Source organism: Ochotona princeps, chromosome 8 (assembly GCF_030435755.1).
Source record: "Ochotona princeps isolate mOchPri1 chromosome 8, mOchPri1.hap1, whole genome shotgun sequence".
Classification (NCBI taxonomy): domain Eukaryota; kingdom Metazoa; phylum Chordata; class Mammalia; order Lagomorpha; family Ochotonidae; genus Ochotona; species Ochotona princeps.
Genome location: NC_080839.1, coordinates 40,268,555 through 40,289,637, shown reverse-complemented (window position 1 = coordinate 40,289,637; position 21,083 = coordinate 40,268,555). Strand labels below are relative to the sequence as shown.

General features: G+C 41.8%; 1 protein-coding gene across 2 annotated transcripts in view; it reads right to left on the bottom strand.

Annotated features, from left to right (window-relative positions):
* Nucleotides 1-20,774, bottom strand: part of ACTR2 (actin related protein 2) — a 50,431-nt gene extending 29,657 nt beyond the window's left edge. Inside the window, exons 1-4 of one of the 2 annotated variants that reach the window (XM_058667889.1) lie at nt 20,612-20,774; nt 9,530-9,640; nt 6,714-6,728; nt 2,590-2,805 (exon numbers count right to left, since the gene is read on the bottom strand). In XM_058667889.1, the coding sequence (XP_058523872.1) occupies nt 2,590-2,805; nt 6,714-6,728; nt 9,530-9,640; nt 20,612-20,659 (390 nt within the window). In that variant the 5' untranslated portion in view covers nt 20,660-20,774. The remainder of the gene's footprint in view (nt 1-2,589; nt 2,806-6,713; nt 6,729-9,529; nt 9,641-20,611) is intronic. The other variant, XM_058667890.1, reaches the window with a different exon arrangement.
* Between the last annotated feature and the right edge of the window lie 309 nt (nt 20,775-21,083).

Below are 21,083 nucleotides of genomic sequence, written 5' to 3'. Positions count from 1 at the left end.
CAATGATCTTTAATTTTCCAGGCACTTAACAATGCAACTGAGTTTTAATTCAGACTTTCCAAACTGGCAACTGGTGTAGTGGTTCCTGAAGTGCATGAGTTTCACCCTTGGCTTCTTGCTAGCACAAACCCGGGGAGGCAGCAAAGATCAAAGGGTTGGTTCCTGCCACCCAAGTGGGAAACCTGGATAGCTTTTCCAGATCCCAGATGTTTTGCATATCTGAGGTGTAAACAGGCAGATGTAAGAGCCCTTTTTTTGTTGCCTCTCAAATTATAAACAAAAAAACAAATTTCTTCTAAATTCCTTCTAAAATTTCCATCACCTAAATATATTGAGTAAATCAAAATATATTACTAAATATATATATATATATTACTTAAAAACCAGAGTTACCAAAAATTTCTCATTTGTTAGTAACAAAATTAAAGAGAACGCTGAGAAAGCTCTACTATGAGAAATGCAGCCCCTCTTGCTCACTTCTGGGACTATTTACCTCATGAGCTTTCCAATTTCCTCTAGCAACTCTCTGATCCTTGGCTGCTTCACCACTCTCTACTCTCATTTCTTTACCAACTATTCATCTACACCCTGATGACTTCCAGTTTATATCCAGCCCCAAGCTTTTCTCTTGATCTCATATACACATCTATGACATTTCTGCTTGACTCTCTAACAGTGATCTCAAACTTAGTGTCTAAAATTTAATTCCTGATCATGCCTTATCTCAAAACCTGTGGGTTGTTTTCCCACCTTAGTTGATGGTAATTCTATATTCCAGCCATTCAAGTCATCTTAAGTTAACCTGTACTGGAAAATTCCTTGGCACTACCTTCAAAGTAGACCCACAATCTGGTCACTTCTTAGTACTTCTACCATACTAGTTCCACTAGTCCTGATCCTAACCAGCCTTATCTTTTGCCTAAATAATTGAAAGAATTCCCAAATGGGTCTCTATAACCATCTACATCTGAACACTTCCCTTCTTTGCAACCATCCCTCATTTCACACAGAACAGAAGTCCATTTTCCTGTATGAGCATAAAAGGCTCAGCGGTCCAAGGCTTTGGCTCAACAGGTTTTTCCTCCAACATATGGTGCCAGGATCCTGTATGGGTGCTGGTGAAAGTCCTGGCTGTTCTACTTCTGATCCAGCTCCCTGCTAATGTGCTTGGGAAAGTAACAAAAGACGATTCAAGTCTATGGGCCCCTGTAACGATGTGGGAGACCTGGAAGAAGCTCCTGGCTCCTGGTTTTGAACCGGTCAGTTCCAGCTCTGTGGCTATTGGAGAATGAACCAGCGAAAGGAAGATCTCTGTATCTCCTCCTCTCTCTCTATAAACCTGCCTTTAAAATTAAAATTATTTTAAATATTTAACAATTTTAATTATTTTAATTTGAAAGAGAGAATAAGAGAGGGTGAGGGATCTTTCCCCAGTCAGTTCATTCTCAAAATGGCTGTAATGACTGGGGCTGAGCTGGTCGGAAACCAGGCATTTTTTTCCAGGTCTCCCATGTGGGTACAGGGACTCAGCACTTGGTCATTCCCTGCTGCTTTCCCAGGCCATTTGCAGGGAGCTGGATCAAAAGTACAGTAGTCAGAACTAAACTGGTGCCTTATGAGATGCCGGCTCCAGTGGTGGGGAAAGGGGCGAGTTGGAAGCTTTTCTCTAAGCTCTTTGTGAGCAGGATTTTGTTTTGGTGAGCAGGATTTTGTTTTGTTGATGACACATATACTAGCATATATGAACTGAAACATTCTTTGCTCAAAATGCCTGGGACCAGCTGAGTGCAGATTTTGGGTTCCTAACATTTGGAAATACTTGACACTTCACAATTTGAGAATCTTTAATCCATAACCTGAAATGATTAAAAAATCTCAAGCTTTTTGAATGTCAAAATAACACTCAATGACTAGGCACACAAGCATTCAATAAACAAGACCTAGGGAAAAAACAATGATTTGTTTCCTAAGCAGGGGTGGCGAGCATCTGGCCTTAGGCTCTGTAAGTCCTGTGAAGTCATCAGGTCTAATTGAGGCAACTGCAGACTCCAGAAATTCAATCTAGGGCCAGCCAATTGTTCAATTGGCTAATTCTCCCACTGCAAGCTCCAGGATCCCATACTGGTGCCAGTCTGTGTCCCAGCTGCTCCACTTTCCATCCAGCTCCCTGTTTGTGGCATGAGAAAGCAGCAGAGGATGGCCCAAAGACTTGGGATGGATCCTGCATCCAAGTGGGACACTCAGAGGAAGTTCCTAGCTCCTGGTTTCAGTTGGTTTCAACTCTGGCCATTGTGGCCAATTGCAGAGTGACTCAGTGGATGGAAGATCTTTTTTCTGTGTCTTTCCTACTCTCTGTAAATCTGCCTTTCCAATAAAAATAAATAAATCTTAAAAAAATGTTTTCAGTAAATCTGTAGCAGGCTATCTTTTTTAGTCATAACTTGATGTGGCATAAAAATGATGTCATATATATCCTAATGGCCCTTAGCAGCAAAAAAGGACTCTACCTCTCAGACAACAATGGTAAGATAAGACTTTCTAACACATTACATCAGAGAACTCATTTGCATACTCCATATAGAAACTTACCTCTACAATCTTCTCTCTGTTTTTGGTTGGATTCATAGGAGGTTCTGTAAGTAAGATTTTACAGTTTCTGGTATCTATGTTAAGTTTCTCTGGTCCAAATGTATAGTCCCACAGATGTTTCATGTCATCCCAATTCCGTACTATGCCATTTTCCATAGGGTAGTTAACTTCTAACATTGAGCGTAATTCACTTGCCTCATCACCAACCATTAGATCCTAAAAAAAGGACAATTTCAAAGCTTTAGAGCATTCAAATTTTAGCATAGAATAGCTTCAGCAAAGTATATTCCCATGACAGTTCAGAAAACTCTGGAGTAATTAATTTTAATATTTTTGGTACTTTCAGATAGTTTTTAATTCCCAAAAAAATTTTTTTAATTTGTTCCCAAAACAAGAACAAGCTCTTAAGTTTTAACCATGAGTAATAACACATTTTTATGCACAATGTGGTTTAAATCAATAAACTGACCTTACCTTTAACATACATGTTCCCAAAAGAAGAGAATTAGCACAAATAAACCCCACATTTTCACACTCTGAAGGGTTTTATATGAGGTTTCATCTGTTTCTTTTGCTCAAATGTTGAAAAAATAAGGCCTGTGATATGTGAAATAGCACATCAAACCTTGTAGAAAATGCTCAATGCATGCAGTGCATTTCTTTTTCTTAAGATCACAATGAGAAATCTAAGTATTACACAATGCAACAAAAGATGCAAAAGATGACTTTCTCTATGCAGTAATGCACAAACCAGTTAATTTCACAAACTTCTCTCTACACGGGCCTCACCAAGCTGAATGAGAATTTGTAGGGAAATAAAAAATAAACACAAACAAGTTTAAAATTTTCTCACAAGTAACATTTTCAATCTTAAAATGTTATTCTGGAGACAGTGCTATCACACTGGAAGTATAACACTCACAAGCCCTGAATCCCTCCAGTGAGGGCAACTGAAGACAACCCACATTCAGAAGGCCAAACTTGGCATGCATAGGAAGGCTACTGAAGTCTCAGAATCAAGCTAATTTAGAAATCAATTGGTCAAAATATTGATATTAATTTCCATTTGTGCTGATAGGAAATTTATCAGAAATTGAGCTTAATTCCTAGCATCAGAAATGGCTATTTGCTTCAGCCTTTTTAAAGTTCAAATTACAGAAAATGAAGAAAATCAGTTACTATGTGAATATGAGCTATCTTATAATGGAGGTTTGAAATATTTGAGCTTTAAATTTAAAAGATTTTAAAATAAAACAAAAAAGCAGAGGTAAAATTTATAAGGACTCTATTAACAATCCGATTTCTGAAAATTCACTGAAAGCAACATCCCAAAGGAAAACAAAATTAAAACAGGTATTAGAAATGTCTACGAAAGCTTTCTTCTCTAATTTCTCATAAAATCCAGTTACTACAACTTATTATTCAAATTTCTTACATATCATATTTGTAATCTTCTGTGAAGAGCACAAAAACTACAGCTCTGTATTTACTAACTCTAGATAACGACATACACAGGTTGAAGCATTCAGGCAAGGCAACTGACATCTGCAACTCACTTTGAAATACATAAAAAAAAAAGATGAACCTGGTGGACAAAAGAAATAGGACAGATCAGCACAGCACACAATGACGTGAGGGATTAGGTGAAGGGTGTGGGGTTTACCGTAAAACTACTGCACATCCTAAAGACCGCTTAATAAAATGTTGGAGGGGGAAATCCATAACCACAAGTATAAATTCTACTTTTAGACAGTAACAATGTTAACTGAATACCCAATTTTGACACTTGCCTTTTATCTTTTTTGTATTATGCAAGGTAAGCTATTACATAGTTTAAGGAAACAGTATTATTTCAACCAATTTAGGTTAAGTGTGATCTGATAAAAAGAATATTTATTTTTAATTCTATGCAAAACTAGGGGTTTACATATGTCTTTATCAGTGCCACTTCAAAATAAAAGCCTGTGTATCTACCTCGTGGGCCACACACACTGTAAAGGACTGACTGAAAGGACTGTTGTCTGCCATAGAGCCTCCCTGCTTCACTCTGAATAAAGAAGGCAGAGTGGAAGAAAACATTAAATATTTGGGAAGTGCAAAATTTCTTGAGTAGCTAGTTGAACTATCCAATTAAAAATTTTCTGTACTTTAAATTTTAACTTTAAAAAGTTCAATAATCTATAAACCTTTCCCAGAACAATTAATCTCAAAACTTCCCAAAGCAAAAAGTGTGATACTGACTTGCCTTCGTGTCTCAGAACTGAATCATGATCAGGTCTGGTCTCCAGTTTTTATCACCTGCCTCTCTACTGAACTTCAAGTCTAAACCATCATCTGTAACCTTAACAAAAAACAGCCACTCATATACTATTTCAAAGACAATATAGACTATTCGCCCACAGTCATTTTTATGCCACCTTTAATTAGGAAATAGGGCAGGGCCTAGCAGCTAAAGTTCTCACCTTGCACATCCTAGGATCCCATAGGGGCACTGGTTCTAATCCTGGCAGCCCCGCTTCCCATCCAGATTCCCGCTTGCGGCCTGAGAAAGCAGTCTAGGATGGCCCAAAGCCTTAGGATTCTGCATCCATATGGGAGACCTGGAAAAGGCTATAGGCGCCTGGCTTCAGACCATTGCGGCCACTTGGGGAGTGAACCAGTGGACGGAAGATCTTCCTTTCTGTCTCTCCTCCTCTTTGTATATCTGACTTCCCAATAAAAAATAAACAAGTCTTAAAAAAAAAAAACTTAAACCACAATGGTATCCCCTGAAGAAAATTCCATTGAGGGCCCGGTATGGTGGCCTGGCGGCTGAAGTCCTCGCCTTGAACGTGCATGCGCCAGGATCCCATATGGGCACCAGTTCTAATCCCGGCTCCTCCACTTCCTATCCAGCTCCCTGCTTGTGGCCTGGGAAAGCAGTCAAGGACGGCCCAAACCCTTGGGACCCTGCACCCGTGTGGGAGACCCGGAAGAGGCTCCTGGTTCCCGGCTTTGGGTCAGCACAGCACCAGCCGTTGTGCTCACTTGGGGAGTGAATCATCGGAAGGAAGATCTTCCTCTCTGTCTCTCCTCTCTGTATATCTGACTTTGTAATAAAAATAAACAAATCTTTAAAAAAAAAAAAGAAGAAAATTCCATTGAAAGAACTGTGGTAAATTAAGCCTAGACTGTTCTCCTTGTATATGTACAACCTTTTCTTAATCTCCTTAGCCGTTTATGACAAATGCATGTTCTCTTACGTAAGATAAATACAAGTAATTTCCACTTTTAAATGCTTTTGTTTACTCAGAAAGAAACTTCAGTTACTGTTACTAAGTAAAATATATCATTAGAAATGACTAATACTCTTGTCAAAACTTCTTATAAAAATAAACAAAAACTTGAAAATACCTACTATTTAAAATCACTCAGATTATCACTGAAAAAATGTAATGTTAAGAGTTAAGTGTCTGAGATGACACCATCCAGCTTCTGCTTGAAAGCAAGGACACTACATAATGGCTTTTTGGGGGGAGAAAAATCTATCATTCATGGAAAAATCTCTCAAGTGTTTTACCTTTTTGTTATTTATCCTCAGCAAGAATGATAAGGAAATAAATAATTCTTCTATTTTTCTCATCCAAGGTTCATTTGCACATCAAAACTTACTCAGTTGATTAAATTCACACATGATAGCACAAAGAATGCAAATATGTATCTATATATACATACTAGGATAGGTGATGTTTAATTTAGTATTAGTCAGCAAAGTGATTTATCTAAACGCAACTACATCACCCCAATTTTCTGGATCACACATGTCCTACAAATGTCACTTGGTTTCTATTATTATGCACACCACATTCCATTTTAATTATAACATTCATCTCTAAGAAAAACAAGGAAAACAAATCTATGTTAGTAATTAGTTCTTGTTTGGTCCATTGTATGCAATCAGGAAAGCATAGGACTTAATTAGTTGCTACCAAATTGAAGCAATGAAAATGGTTAAAAATCAAAGTACTTAAAATAAAATTATGGAATTACCCCCCTCCCCAAGACTAAAGGGACACAAAACAACAACTACTGTCCCACCAAGCAAAAGTGGAAAACAAACAGAGCATGTGTGTAACCTCACTTACCATCTTTTTGTTATTCTACTTCAACGGGTCAAGAAAGGTGAAGAGAGAGAAGGTAGAAGTAAGAGTCAGAAAAGGCCTAAATAAAATCCTCACTGAAATTTTTAAACATACAAGCAACAGAGACAAATTAGGTTGAGGTCAGATGCAGTACGACTATATTCTATGGAGTTAATAATTAGGGCCAACTTAACATGGACAGTTAATACTCATGAACAGAAATTAACTCATTAATTTAAATTTCCCTTTAAGTTAACCATCATTTTAGCTAACAAGACATAAAAAGTATAAGTCAATCAACTAAGCACAAGAATTCCAAAAAGTCAAGTGTTTTAAATTCATTACTGACTTTAAGAATGTCAAAGAAAATAAATGCAACTAGCAAAAGTCTAGATGAGCAGAATTAGGTAGTTTAGAGTTGTCTTTCCAAGTTCTAGCACTCAACTCAGACTGTCTAGTTCTATTTTCTACTTGAAGAACAATTTAATTTGAAAGGCTTGAAAGACAGAGCAGAGTGAACAATACTGAGTCTGCAGCACAGGTCAAACCACACAAATCAATGCTACAGGGAAATTCAACAAAAATGCTTTCCTAGATTAACAACTGGTTTGATTTCTATCACTTGACTTAAAAAACAATTGGAAGGCTGGCATTGTGGCACAGTGGGTTAAGCTATTACTGGCAACGCTGGTGTCCCATATGAGCACTGGTTCAAATCCCAGCAGTTCCACTTCTAATCCAGTTCCTTGCTGCTAGCAAAGCAGAAGGTAGCCCACCTACACACACTCATGAGGGAGACTCAACCTTGGTTGTTGCGACCAAGTCAGGAGAGAAGCAGCAGATGGAAGATGCCTTTCTCTGCATCTCCCTCACTTCTCTAACTCTGCCTTTCAAAAAAGTTAATAAATCTTAAGGGGGAAAAAAAAAGCAAAGAAGTGGGAATGAAGAGACGTGCATTTGAGCTTTCATACACTGGAGAATAAGAACAGCTAAACATGATTTATCTTTACACCTCACTGTCCATGAAGTTATAAAAAAAAAGTCATTCTCTTGGGCCAGCATTTTGATACAACAGGTTAGACACTGGCATGTTTTCAGGTTGCAGGTTCAAGTCCCAGCTACTCCACTTCCAATCCAGCTCCTTGATAATACACCGGAGATGGGAGTGAAAGACAGCCCAAGTACTTGGGCCCAACCACCCATGCAGGAAACCAGGATGCAGGTCCTAGCTTCTGCACTCAGGCTTGGCCCACATCTGGCTGTTACAGCCACTGCCATGCTTTCAAATAAATAATTCTTAAGGAGGTGGGGGGAGCTGTTCTTTTAAAGCCTGACACTTAATACATAAAAAATATTGTTTTCAACTTTCCATCCTCACCATCACTGATAACTAAATTTCAAGCTAAAGTTCATTTAAGATAGAATTTAACCAGAATGAAAAGATTTCACAAAAAGAGAACAAGAAATCTCATGTTTCGTAAAAGACGTTTAAAAAAAACCCTTATATTGGGTGTCTCATTTTTTGATAGCAATAACAGAGGCCACAATAACTGATCACCTTAAATCTTTTAAATCATTAACACAGTATTAACTTTCAGTGGGTATTGTTCTTCACTAACTCCATTCTCTAGGCTCAACTGCAGAGAGCTACCACATAGTAAATCCTTTACCACCATAGTTACTTCCTTTACCACCTTCCTAGATCTTAGACATCCCAAAGAAGCACACCCTACCTCATATTTCAAATGACTCACAACCTATGAGCTCACTGAACTGTTGGCAGACAGTCTAGACAGGAACAAAAACATCAGCTTATGCACAACTAAGCTGCTACAAGAGCCGCTAAATTCTATTTATATGCTATATAACTTGGTAACTGAAGAACTGAAAGTCAACTGTTACTCATTGTTCTTTTGAATGTTCTTTCTTCTTAAATAATGTAATTTCTGATCTCTTCAGTATGGAGGGAAATGTTACCCTTAATGTAGTCTCTCAATCTATGTACAGTGAGCAGGCAATAACCAGTTTTTATTCTTTCTCTTTACCATAAATAAACAATGTAAAGCCAAATAAAGACTTGCATGGTTTCTCCAGCACATTATGCCACTGTGGCATAGTGGGTAATGCCACTGACTGCAACACCAACATCCCATATGGGCACCAGTTTGACTCTCAGCTGCTCCACTTCTGATCCAGCTCCTTGATAATCAACTGGGAAAGCAGAGGACGACGACCCTGCACCCTTGGTGGGAGATCCAGATAATGCTGTTGCTCCCAGCTTGTGTCTGGCCCAGCCCTGGCCATTGAGGCCACTTGGGAAGTGTACCAACAGATGGAAGATTCTCTTTCTGCTTCTCCCTCTCTAACTCTACCTTTCAAAATAAATAAAGTAATAGTAGTAAGAAGAAACCAGTCATTACATTAGTGAAAAGGAGAATCAATGACTTACATCCTATGTTTTCCTGACTAGTTATAAAAAGTCAGGGGATCAAACCATGAAAGCACAGAAAGAAAAAAATTCAAGATCCCAAAGAGACACTAAGACAAATATACGGCATTAAAGAACAAAAATACCAGCCTGATATCTTTTAAAAATTATATAGTAGGACTTCATGTCACTAATACAGTTCCACATCAATGTAAAAAAAAAATCAACACACATATAAACAAAATTAGATGAAATTAACTTTGATTTTTATGTCTTTGGGAAATTCTGCTTTCCCCTTTGCTTTTCATGGCATCACTTTTAATGCTATCTAATTCAAACAATAGTTCCTGGGTTTTTACAGTCATCTGTCAATAAATAAGTAAAATATTACCTTGATTTCAATGTTTCCCACTTTGGTGGTTGATCTGATAATAGGTCTTCCAACCAAAGCTGGGAAGATGTGTTCTGGAAAATTAGAGCCTGCATATCCACACTTCACAAACTGGAAGGAAACAGTAAAAAAAAAAACCACAAAGTTAGTGTCAAGGTATATACAATACCCATTTAAAACTAGGATCAGAAAAATATTTGTTGCTTATACAACATTATAAACTGTCACCCCCTCTATTCATCACCCCCTTCTACTTACTATTTCTACAGTCCATATTTATTTTTGTTAACTGTTTTAGTGTCTAATCCCCCCTAAATAGGAAAGTCACAAAAGAACAAACTAACCTGAGCTGTTCAGCTGGAATTCAATGACTAGGTCACTAAGCAGTATGTGGGTAAAGGACAAATTCATTCAACAATGCTAAGTATTTTTTAAAAGACAGGGCTGACACGATGGTTATAGCAGGTAAAAAGGCCTCCTGCAATACTAGGATTCCTAATGGGTTGCAGTTCAAGTCCCAGCTGCTCCACTTCCAATTCTGTTCCCTGCTAATGCATCTGGGAAAGAAGCAAAACAAAGCCAAAGTCCTTGGGCCCTTGTATCCACAAAAGAGACTGGGAAGAAGCTTCTGGTTCCAAATGGCCCAAATCCAGATATTACAACCGTTTGGGTAGTGAACCAGTGGGCTGAACATCTCTCTCGTGGTACTATGCTCTCTCTGTAACTCTGCCTTCCAAATAATGAATAAAATTCTGTTAAAATTAAAACAATTTGGGCCCGGCGGCATGGCCTAGCGGCTAAAGTCCTTGCCTTGAAAGCCTCAGGATCCCATATGGGCGCCGGTTCTAATCCCGGCAGCTCCACTTCCCATCCAGCTCCCTGCTTGTGGCCTGGGAAAGCAGTTGAGGACGGCCCAATGCATTGGGACCCTGCACCCGCGTGGGAGACCCAGAAGAGGTTCCAGGTTCCCGGCTTCAGATCGGCGCGCATCGGCCCGTTGCAGCTCACTTGGGGAGTGAATCATCGGATGGAAGATCTTCCTCTCTGTCTCTCCTCCTCTCTGTATATCTGGCTGTAATAAAATGAATAAATCTTAAAAAAAAAAAAACAATTTAATTTAAAAAGGGATATCAGAAAATGAATAGGGCTTTAGTGTCAATTTTAAAGAAGGTTTTCTTTCATGCTGAGCAACTGCACTTAAGCAATCACATGATCCAAAATGGGAAAAACAAATGCCATGTGAACTAGCATTACAGGAAAACTAACATTATTTTAGACTACTTGCTATATAAAATTATTTGCCTTGTTTATTTATTTGACAGGCAGACAGAGCACGCCCCCACGCTGAAATGCTTGCAATGAAATGCCCAGGGTTAGGCCAGGCAAGGCAGGAGTCTCAACCCAGGTCTCCCATATTGGTAGTAGGGATGATTACCTGCAGGCCTTCCCGAAAACATTAGCAGGAAGCTGAATCAAAAGCAGAGGAGGAGCCAGGACTCAAAATGGCACTCTGATGCAGACATACCAAGGGGCAGCTATTTTAAAATTTTATTTATTTATTTTCTTGGAAAGATCATATTTATGGAGAGAAGGTGAGAGAAAAGACAAAGCTTTTCCACCATTGATTCACTCCCCAGTGGCAGCAATGGCTAGAGTGCAGTTGATCCGATCTGAAGCCAGAAGCTTCCTCCTGGTCTCTCATGGGGGTGCAAGACTTTGGACCAACCTCTACTGCTTTCCCAGGCCATAAGCAGGAAATCGGATGAGAAATGGTGCAGCCAGGACACAAACTGGTGCCCATATGGGATCCTGGAGCTCGAATGGAAAGGATTAGCTAATAGAATCTTTGTGCTGGCCCATTAAGATCAAGTATTACATGGAAGAGATGACAGAAAGCTTCACGGTGGGTAGGGGAAGTTGTATGAGAAAATCTGAAAGTCTATCCTTAACAAGTCTTTATCCACCCTTGCAAAAAAGCAGTGGAGGACGGCCCAAGGCCTTGGACCCTATACCCACATGGGAGACCAAGAAGTTCCTAGCTCCTGGCTTCAGATGGTTCAGTTCTAGCTTTTGGAGCCACTTGGGGAATGAACCAGCAGGTGGAAGATCTCTTGTCTCTCCTTTCTCTGTAAATTTGTCTTTCCAATGAAAATAAATAAAATCTTAAAGAAAAAAAAAACACAGGATTTTTTCGCTTACTGATGAATTCCAAGTGCCTAGAACATTGTCTGGTACCCAGGATGTAATAAATAGTGGATAATTATTAAAACATCCAATTATTTTAAAATACAGAGGCAGGAACAGGTGTTTGATGCAGTAATTTACATACACATCCCACACTGGAGTGCCTGGGTTCAAGTCTTGACTCTACTTTGGACTCTTGGCTTCCTGCTGATAAGCACCCTGGGAAGCAGTGGCGATGAATCAAGTAGGTAGGTCCCTGCTACCTGCAAGGAGACCCAATTTGAATTTCTAGCTCCTAGCTTCTGTCTGTCCCAGCCCTTGTTGCTAAGGCATTTTGGGGAATAAATCATTAAATTGAGGAGCTCTCTCTCTGTATTAATCAAACAAAAAAAAAGGAGGGGGCCCAATGCAGTGGCCTAGCGGCTAAAGTACTCGTCTGGCAAGCACTGGGATCCCATATGGGCACCAGTAATAAACCTGGTGGCCCTGCTTCCCATCCAGCTCCCTGCCTGTGGCCTGGAAAAGCAGTAGAGGACACCCAAAACCTTGGGAACCTGCACTCAGATGGGAAGACTGGAGAAAGCTCCTGGCCTCAGATCAGTTCAGCTCTGGCCGTTGCAGCCACTTGGGGAGTGAATCAGCCATTGGAAGATCTTCCTCTCTCTGTTGCTCTACATAAATGACTTTCCAATAAAAATAAAAATGAATAAATAAATCTAAAAAAAAAAAAAAACACTGCAGGCATTTGGCATGGCAATTAGGTGTCACTTGGGATACTTGTAGTTCAGGTCACAGTGCCTAAGTGAGTCCTAGTTCCAGCTATGATCCAGCTCCCTGCTAATACACACCCTGGGAGGTAGCAGACAATGTGTTTAGATCCTTGCCACCCCTGTAGGGGACCTTGCTTGACCTCTCAGCTCCTGGTTTCCTCCTGGTCCAGCTCCAGGCATTTATTCTTTTTCGTTAAAAGAAAGAAAATAAGGAAGGGAGGAAGGATGGAAGGAAGCAAGCAGTAGAGGACGGCCCAAAGCCTTGGGACCCTGATCCTGAGTAGGAGACTCGGAATAAGCTCCTGGCTTCCAATCAGCTCAGTTGTGGCTGTTTTGGCCACTTGGGGAGTGAACCAGAGAACAGAAGATCTGTCTCTCCTCTGACTTTCCAATAAAAATAAATAAATCTTTTTTAAAAAATTAAAAAAAAAAAAAACCCACAATAAGTCCTTTGTTCTCACAGGCTTTACATCCATAGGTGCAACTAACCATGGCTCAAACTATTAGAAAAAAGGGAATTCTGTCTGTACTAAAATATACATATTTTGTCACAATTCCTTAAACAATACACTTCATTTATAATACATTACAAGGTATTATTATAATCTAGGGATGATTTAAAGTATACAGGCCAATATGTGTAGTTTATATGAAATATTACATCATTCCATAAGGAATTTGGGCATTTCAGGTATATGGTATCTGTGAAAATGTGCCTCTAAATGCCCATGGATACATTTAATACTCATTAAAAACCCCAATATTCTACAGCTCCAGGTAGCACCTGTTTTTGGAAGAATTAAGGATCAAAACAATGTATAGATGCAATAAAAGACAAGGGCACAACATATTAACATAGTCCTTGACAGAAAGCTACTATTGTACAGGTATTGTCTTAACAAATCCTTCAAAACATAAAAACTTGGTTATTTTAATATTCAAATATCCCTGCAATCTCACTGAAAATGATGCTGATGAACTACTTATTTTTAATTGAAAAAAATTATGTTAAAGGTGAAGGTTTTCTTTCTGCTGATCCATTTCATCTTTTTTTTTTTTAAAGATTTATTCATTTTATTACAAAGTCAGATATACAGAGAGGAGGAGAGACAGAGAGGAAGATCTTCCGTCCAGTGATTCACTCCCCAAGTGAGCCGCAATGGGCCGGTGCGCGCCGATCCAAAGCCAGGAACCTGGAACCTCTTCCAGGTCTCCCACGCGGGTGCAGTGTCCCAAGGCTTTGGGCCGTCCTTGACTGCTTTCCCAGGCCACAAGCAGGGAGCTGGATGGGAAGTGGAGCTGCCGGGATTAGAACCGGCGCCCATATGGGATTCCAAGGCTTTCAAGGCGAGGACTTTACCCGCTAGGCCATGGCGCCGGGCCCAATCCATTTCATCTTAACTGCTGTACCTAACATCTGCACCAATGAACCACACTGAATTATAAATTACCTAAAACATTCTACCATCCAGAACCTAACCTCATCTTTCATAAACAAAGCTTTTTCAATTATGTTTAAGTAATGATTTAAAAAAATTAAACATTTTCTGAAAAATCTGTCTGAAATGAGGAAGTTTCCTATTCTTAGTGCCATCTGGAATCATATCCTGTCAGTTCAAGTTTACACTGTAGAACCATCATAAAACAGACACTGAGATGTGCCTGTGCCCAAACCCACATCACCCAGAACTAATTCAGCACAGAGCCATCACAGCAAGGGCATTTTTCAGGAGCAGGCTACTCACCTAAGAATGTAATATTGTAGAAACTCTGACTAGCTGATCTTCGAATATGTTAATATGTTATCCTGGTACGTGCACAAACAACCTACTCCTTTGTAGCTACTTCCTCATCTGATGAGAACTAGGATACAGAACCAGAATCTATTTCCCACCCCCAAAGAAATGCTAAAATAAGTTCGGGTGTAGGGACCCAAAGCCTTAGGCCAACCTCCACTGCTTTCCAAAAGCAGGGAACTGGATGGGAAGTGCAGCAGCCAGGACACTAACTGGAACCCATATGGGATCCTGGTGCTTACAAGGGGGAGAATTAGCCAATTGAGCCATTGTACCAGGTACTGTTCTTAGTCTTTTCCCTATCTCCATTCTCCCTCCCTTTGTGCGTATGTGTGTCTGAGATTTTGCCTTTCAAACAGATAAATCAACTTTTTAAAAAAATTACAGAACAGAGAAGATGCAAGTCTATAATGGTCACTTCAGCATACTAAATGTAATATAATTTTCTGAAATGAGCATCCTAAAAGAAGTTGAAATTGGGAGGAGACTGTTAAGACTTTGTCTTGGGGCAGGCACAGTGGTGTAACAAGCTCATCCTCCAGCTGTAGTGCCAGCAGCCCCTACAGGCGTCAGTTCATGTCCCAGTTGCTCCACTTCTGATCAAACTCCATGCCGGGGAAAGCAGTGGAGGATGCCCAAGCCTTTGGGACTCTGCTCATGTGGGAGACACAGACGCAGCTCCCGGCTCGGACGAGCTCAGCTTTGGCTGTTACAGCTATTTAGGCAGTGAACCAATGGGTGGGAGAGTTATCTTTCCTTTCCTCTAACTCTCCCTTTACAATAAAAGTAAAATAATAAAAAGACTGCTGTGCCTGTCATGTTGCCCATAGCTGCACACACTGGAAACACACAGCCAGCAAAGCAGTAAATAATCACATTCCTCAATGTTTTTTAAATACAGTCGTACAGATGGGCAGTTCACTTAAAATTCTTATTTGGCAACTGAACTCCCTGAAACTATAAGCTCACTGTCACTGCTTTACAAAAAAAAAAAAAAAAAAAAAGAAAGAAAATTCTTCAGGCCAGCATTCTGGTACAGCAGGTTTATCCACTGCTTGTGACATCAGAATCCCATATCAGAGTCCAGCACTGCACTTCCCAGCACTCCAGCTCCCTGCTAATTCCTGAGGAAAGCAGCAGAAGATGGCCAAAGCATTTGAGCCCTTGTTACCTATGCTGATGACCCAAATGGAATTCCTAGTTCCTGGCATCAGTCTGACCCAACCCCTGCTTTTGGAAGCATTTAGGAAATAAAATAGTTGACAGAGATCTGTCTCTCCCACTCTCACTCTTAAAATATTTTAAATAGGTAAATCTTAAAAGTGAAAATTGGGCTTTAATTCAAGCTAAATAGATCAAACACTTAAACTTATTCTACCTAAGCAGCTTACTATATGCAGAAGTTGTCAAAGAATTCATTAATAGCATTCCTATAGTGCTCTCAAAACAGCAAAAACCACCTATTTTGCATTATTTCAAATGTAAAAGCAAGGATGATTATAATAAAATATATTCAATTTTCAAGAGTATAGAATAGACCACACATTTCTTGCAAGAAAAAAAAACACAAGTTTTTTTTTTTTTTAATCTACACCATGATGTAACAAATAACAAGGAAAATATTCTAGGTTACGTATCAGGTATTTTATCCTTGAAATTCCTCTCCCATGATAATCATTTTAAAACTCGGTGATTTAGTTCTTCTTGCGTGCAGTAACATTGTGCTTAAGAAATAGATTTTACCATATATAGTTTCCTTTTCATAGCACTGTGGTTTAAACTGGCTCTCTTACTTCCCACTGAGTCATCAAACGCTAAGAACATGAACAACACACTGTTCCTGCAAGCAAAAAGGAAGAGCCTACATACATCTGTTCTTCCAAAGGTAAGTTGGGCTTACTTAAATTTGTATGTTTCTTTTACTGATTTTATCTGATGGCATTGATACATTAACTTAATTGCATAGTAACAATTCAAATCTTTGCGCCTAAAAATCACTAACAGAAGTGAACTATATATGGGAATAGAATTATTCTAGCACTGTAAGCTGCTTTTTAAACTTGACCTTGTTCAGCACTGTGCCCATGAAATACAAAGCACTAGGGAAGTCCTATTGTTGGTTGTGTTTGGCAGCATGGCATACAGCACCAAAGGCCTTGGTCCACCTCTTGAAAGGGACCTAAACTTGGGGCTTCACCAGTCTCCATCTTTTCATCTATGTGGTCACTTCTAATGGCGCTATCTTTCAGGGCAGGTTTAGGCTGTTATGAGGCATAGCCAGTATGATAGGGAGGAAGTGGAGTGGGCCCTACACCTGGCAAGTGAGCATTCAGATTGGCGCTTCCAAGAAGGGTAAACAAACCAACCAACCCTTCTCAAATTGCCTACAATTTTAAACCCTAAAATGTTTAAGGAGCACACAGAAACACTTTAAGGTGACTACTCCTTCCATCGACTTTTAAAAATAAAACTGAAGAGCCCGGCACGGTGGCCTAGTGACTAAAATCCTCGCCTGCATCCCTTGGGATCCCATATGGATGCCGAGTCTAATCCTGCTTCCCATCCAACTCCCATCCGCTTCCCATCCAGCTCCCTGCCTGTGGTCTAGGAAAGCAGTCAAGGACAGCCCAGAGCCTTGGGATCCTGCACCAGCGAGGGAGACCCAGAAGAAGCTCCTGGTTTTGGATCAGCTCAGCTTCAGCTGTCGCAGCCACTTGGGGAGTAAATCATCAGATGGAAGATCTGTCTCTCCTTCACTCTAAAAATCTTTCCAATAAAAGTAAATACATGTTTATACACACACACACACACACACATATATGTATCTTATATGATAGGTTTCTAGTTCTCTAAATTTTCAGAAACACCACAGTATTCTTGCTATAATATTCACTTTTTTTTTTTTTAAGTTTATATACCTGATTCAGAAGGGAAGACTTCCTATCCACAACTTCACTCCCCCAAATCCCACAACTTGTAGGTCTGGACCAGATAAAAGCCAGGAGCTGGGAAATCAATCCAGGTCCCACACGGGTGGAAAGGACCCAATTACTAGAGCCGTGACCCACTGCCTCCCCAGGCACACACCAGCAGAACTGCTATCAGCACAGCCAAGACCTGAACCCAGGCACTAGGATATTAGCCACACAATGGTCTGACCACTGCACCAAATGCCCCCCTTGACTCCCATGTTCTATCAGAACTGCTTAGTTGAAGTCAAACACGTCTACAGGAAAACTGGACAAAAATCTAATCAGAAGTGTAACACCAAACACACACATTTTTGGATTAACTTATTTTATTTATGCCATAGTCACTCATCTTTTGACTTAAACAACCGGTGCCATGGCCTAGCGGCTAAGGTCCTCGCCTTGAACGCACCGGGATCCCATATGGGCGCCGGTTCTAATCCCTCTAATCCCGGCAGCTCCACTTCCCATCCAGCTCCCTACTTGTGGCATGGGAAAGCAGTCAAGGACGGCCCAAAGCCTTGGGACCTTATACTCACATGGGAGACCTGGCAGAGGTTCCAGGTTCCTGGCTTCAGATCGGCACAGTTCCGGCCGTGGCAGCTCACTTGGGGAGTGAATCATTGGACAAAAGATCTTCCTCTCTGTCTCTCCTCCTCTCTGTATATCTGACTTTGTAACAAAATAAATAAATCTTAAAAAAAAATTAAGAACTAGATACAAAACTAATCAATAAAACACAATCAAGTTTTTTTTTCTGGGCCTGGCGCCATGGCCTAGCAGCTAAAGTCCTCGTCTTGAACGCGCAGGTATCCCATATGGGTGCTGGTTCTAATCCCTGCAGCTCCACTTCCCATCCAGCTCCCTGCTTGTGGCCTGGGAAAGCAGCTGAGGACGGCCCAAAGCCTTGGGACCCTGCACCCACATGGGAGACCTGGAAGAGGTTCCTGGTTCCCGGCTTAGATTCGGCGCAGCACTGGCCACTGCAATGGTCACTTGGGGAGTGAATCTTCGGACGGAAGATCTTCCTCTCTGTCTCTCCTCCTCTCTGTATATCTGACTTTGTAATAAAAATAAATAAATCTTTTTAAAAAAGCTTTTTTTTCTAAAGATTTATTTTATTTTTATTAGATTTACAGAAAGGAGGAGAGAAGATCCTTCATCCATTTAATTCACTCCCCAAGCGGATGCAACAGCTGGAGCTCAGCTGATCCGAAGCCAGGAGGAGGGGTCTCCTCCGGGTCTCCCCTGCGGGTGCAGGGTTCCAAAGCTTTAGCTGGAGGGGAAGCAGGGCTGCCGGGATTAGAACCGGCACCCATATGGGATCCTGGCAAGTTCAAGGTGAGGACGTTAGCCGCTAGGCCACTGCGCTGTGCCCTACATTCAGCTTTTAAATGTAACCTAAAAATAGTTGCATAAAAACTAGCTATAGTTATCATTCCTATTCTAACATGGAAAACTGTCATATACTACAAATACATAACAGATTCTGTACCTAGAATCACTCAGGGCAGGAATTCACACAAATGTAACCGATTTGGGTTTCTAAATAAAGTTGACGGTCACAGAGTATTTTAAACCAATTTCTAGTTTTACATTTTCCTAAAATAAAATCAGGCTAATATTTTTCTAAAAGTACCTTTAACTGAGTTTTAACTACAAAACTGACATGTTTGTAGATGACTTAGTTTAAATACAGAATAGCAACACAAGGTCTGTTAAAAATCAAAACATTTTCCCAGTAATTCTGAAAGGTTGTGAAGTCCTCCCTTATTTCACTCCCTCATCCTTGACTCATAAGGACCATTTACAACGGTTCCCACAAAACTTCTACACACCGGCACAAGTTTGTGGACAGATAAGTGTCTTCTGATGAAGAACACACACAGAAGCAGAATCATAAGCCTGTCTGCAAATTAACAGTAAAACTGTCTACAGTACATTTCTATGGCAGTGCACCTGCTCCCTTTGCAAAGTGTCCTCTGGGGACGGAGCAGCGCTGCAGTGGGCGACACTGCTACTGGCATCCCTTAGGGACTCTGGTGGGTGTCCCAGCTCCTCCACTTCCCATCCAGCTCCCTCCTTGTGGCCTGGAAAAGTAGCAGAGGATGGCCCAAACCCTTGGGACCCTGCACCCACAACGGAGACCCGGAAGAAGCTCCTGGCTCTGGGCTGGCTCAGCTCTGGCTGTTGTGAGCATCAGCTGTAGGAAGATATTTCTAACTCTTTCAAATAATGAATCTTTTTAAATAAAAAAATAAAGTGCTCTCTATGGATTTTTACTGTAATATTAAGTCCTGGAGTATTTAGTTCAGATGAAGCCAATATAATTACTGCTTGTTATAAATCTGCTGAGTTCAATCAAGGACAGTGGCAGTTAGGATAATGAACATCAGCTTTTCTTTTTCCCCTCAACAATTTCCAAACTAAAGTTTGAATAAAATCTTTCTTAAGTCCTATGTCACATTTATGGAAGGGAGGGGAGAAAAAAAAAATCACACATACAAAAAAACGTTCCAGCAGGAAAATAGCTCCAGAAATCACTACAGAACTCATAAAAACTGCACTCACACGTTTTCTCTCCTCGTTTGCCGACCTTACCCAAGTTCAAAATGCATTTGTGTTAAATGTTTCTCATTTTTAAATGGTTTCTAAGTCAGTACCTTGCAATATTTGAAGACTATCATTATCTGTATTCTCAACCTAAGGGAGGAAAACGGGGTCGGAGACCACCAACACTGATCAACTTCCCCCTCGGTCAATGGAACTAACATTAGGGCTGGAGGGGTCATCCAATGGAACATGCTGGTCTCTGCAGGGCTGCACCTGGACCAAGCTACCAGCACGGAGAACATACACGCTTCATTCAGCCGCCACCTCTTTCCCAAAAAGAAACAGCAAACCCACCAACGCGGGCCCCCAGCACTGAGGAAGGGCCGTGGCCCCTGGCTTGACAGCGCTTCCCTTTTCTGCTCTCAGCCCATTTCCTGCCTCGCGTTCCGCATCTTCCACCATACAGGAAGAGGAAGGCCTCTAAGGTGTTTCTCCATTCCGCACAGCCGCGACCCTGGGGGCTGCAGCCCCCTCGCTCCGAGCACACGACCCCGGCCTCTCGCCCCCCGGCCCCGTCCTCCAGCCAGGCTGCGGAGCCGGCCCCCCGCGGGCAGCAGGTGGGAGCTCGCCCGCCGCCCCGCCCCGAAGGGCCGCCGGGAGAGCCCAGCGCCCGGTCCGCTCGTTCCCCGCAGCCGCAGTGTCCGTGGCCGGCCGCGAGGGCCCCAGACGTCCAGCGCCAGAGGCCGCGAGACCCCCCGAGCATCGCCGCCCGGGCCTGTGGCCGCCGCGGCCTCCTCGCCTGGCGCTTACCCCGGTGCCGTTGTCGCACACCACCACCTTCCTGCCCTGGCTGTCCATCGTCGGCCTTGGGGACTGCCGCCACCGTCGTGCAACCTACAGCCGCCGCCGCCGCCCAGCTCTCCCTCTTCCTCCTTCGCAGCCCCACCTCCGCCCTAACTTTCTTCCCCCAGCCGGAAGTCGCTGCCGCTCCCCGCCCGTCATTTAGCCGACCGCCTGCGCGGAAGGGGTGGGACAGAACGGAGAAGGCTCGTGACTGGCAGCTGTGAGCGCCACTAATCAACGGAGGAGAGCCGAGGCCCCGCCCGCGGCCCGCGCCGCAGCTGCGCGGTCACGGGTGTGGAGCACGCACGTCTTTCCCAGGCTGCGTGTGCTGGTAGGGGCTTTGGGGCAAGTTAAATGGCGGCGGGAGTGGCGGAAGCCGGGGCCGTCTCCCAGAGGTGCGGCGTGAATCAAGGGCGCTGTCTAACGGTCTCCAAAAGGC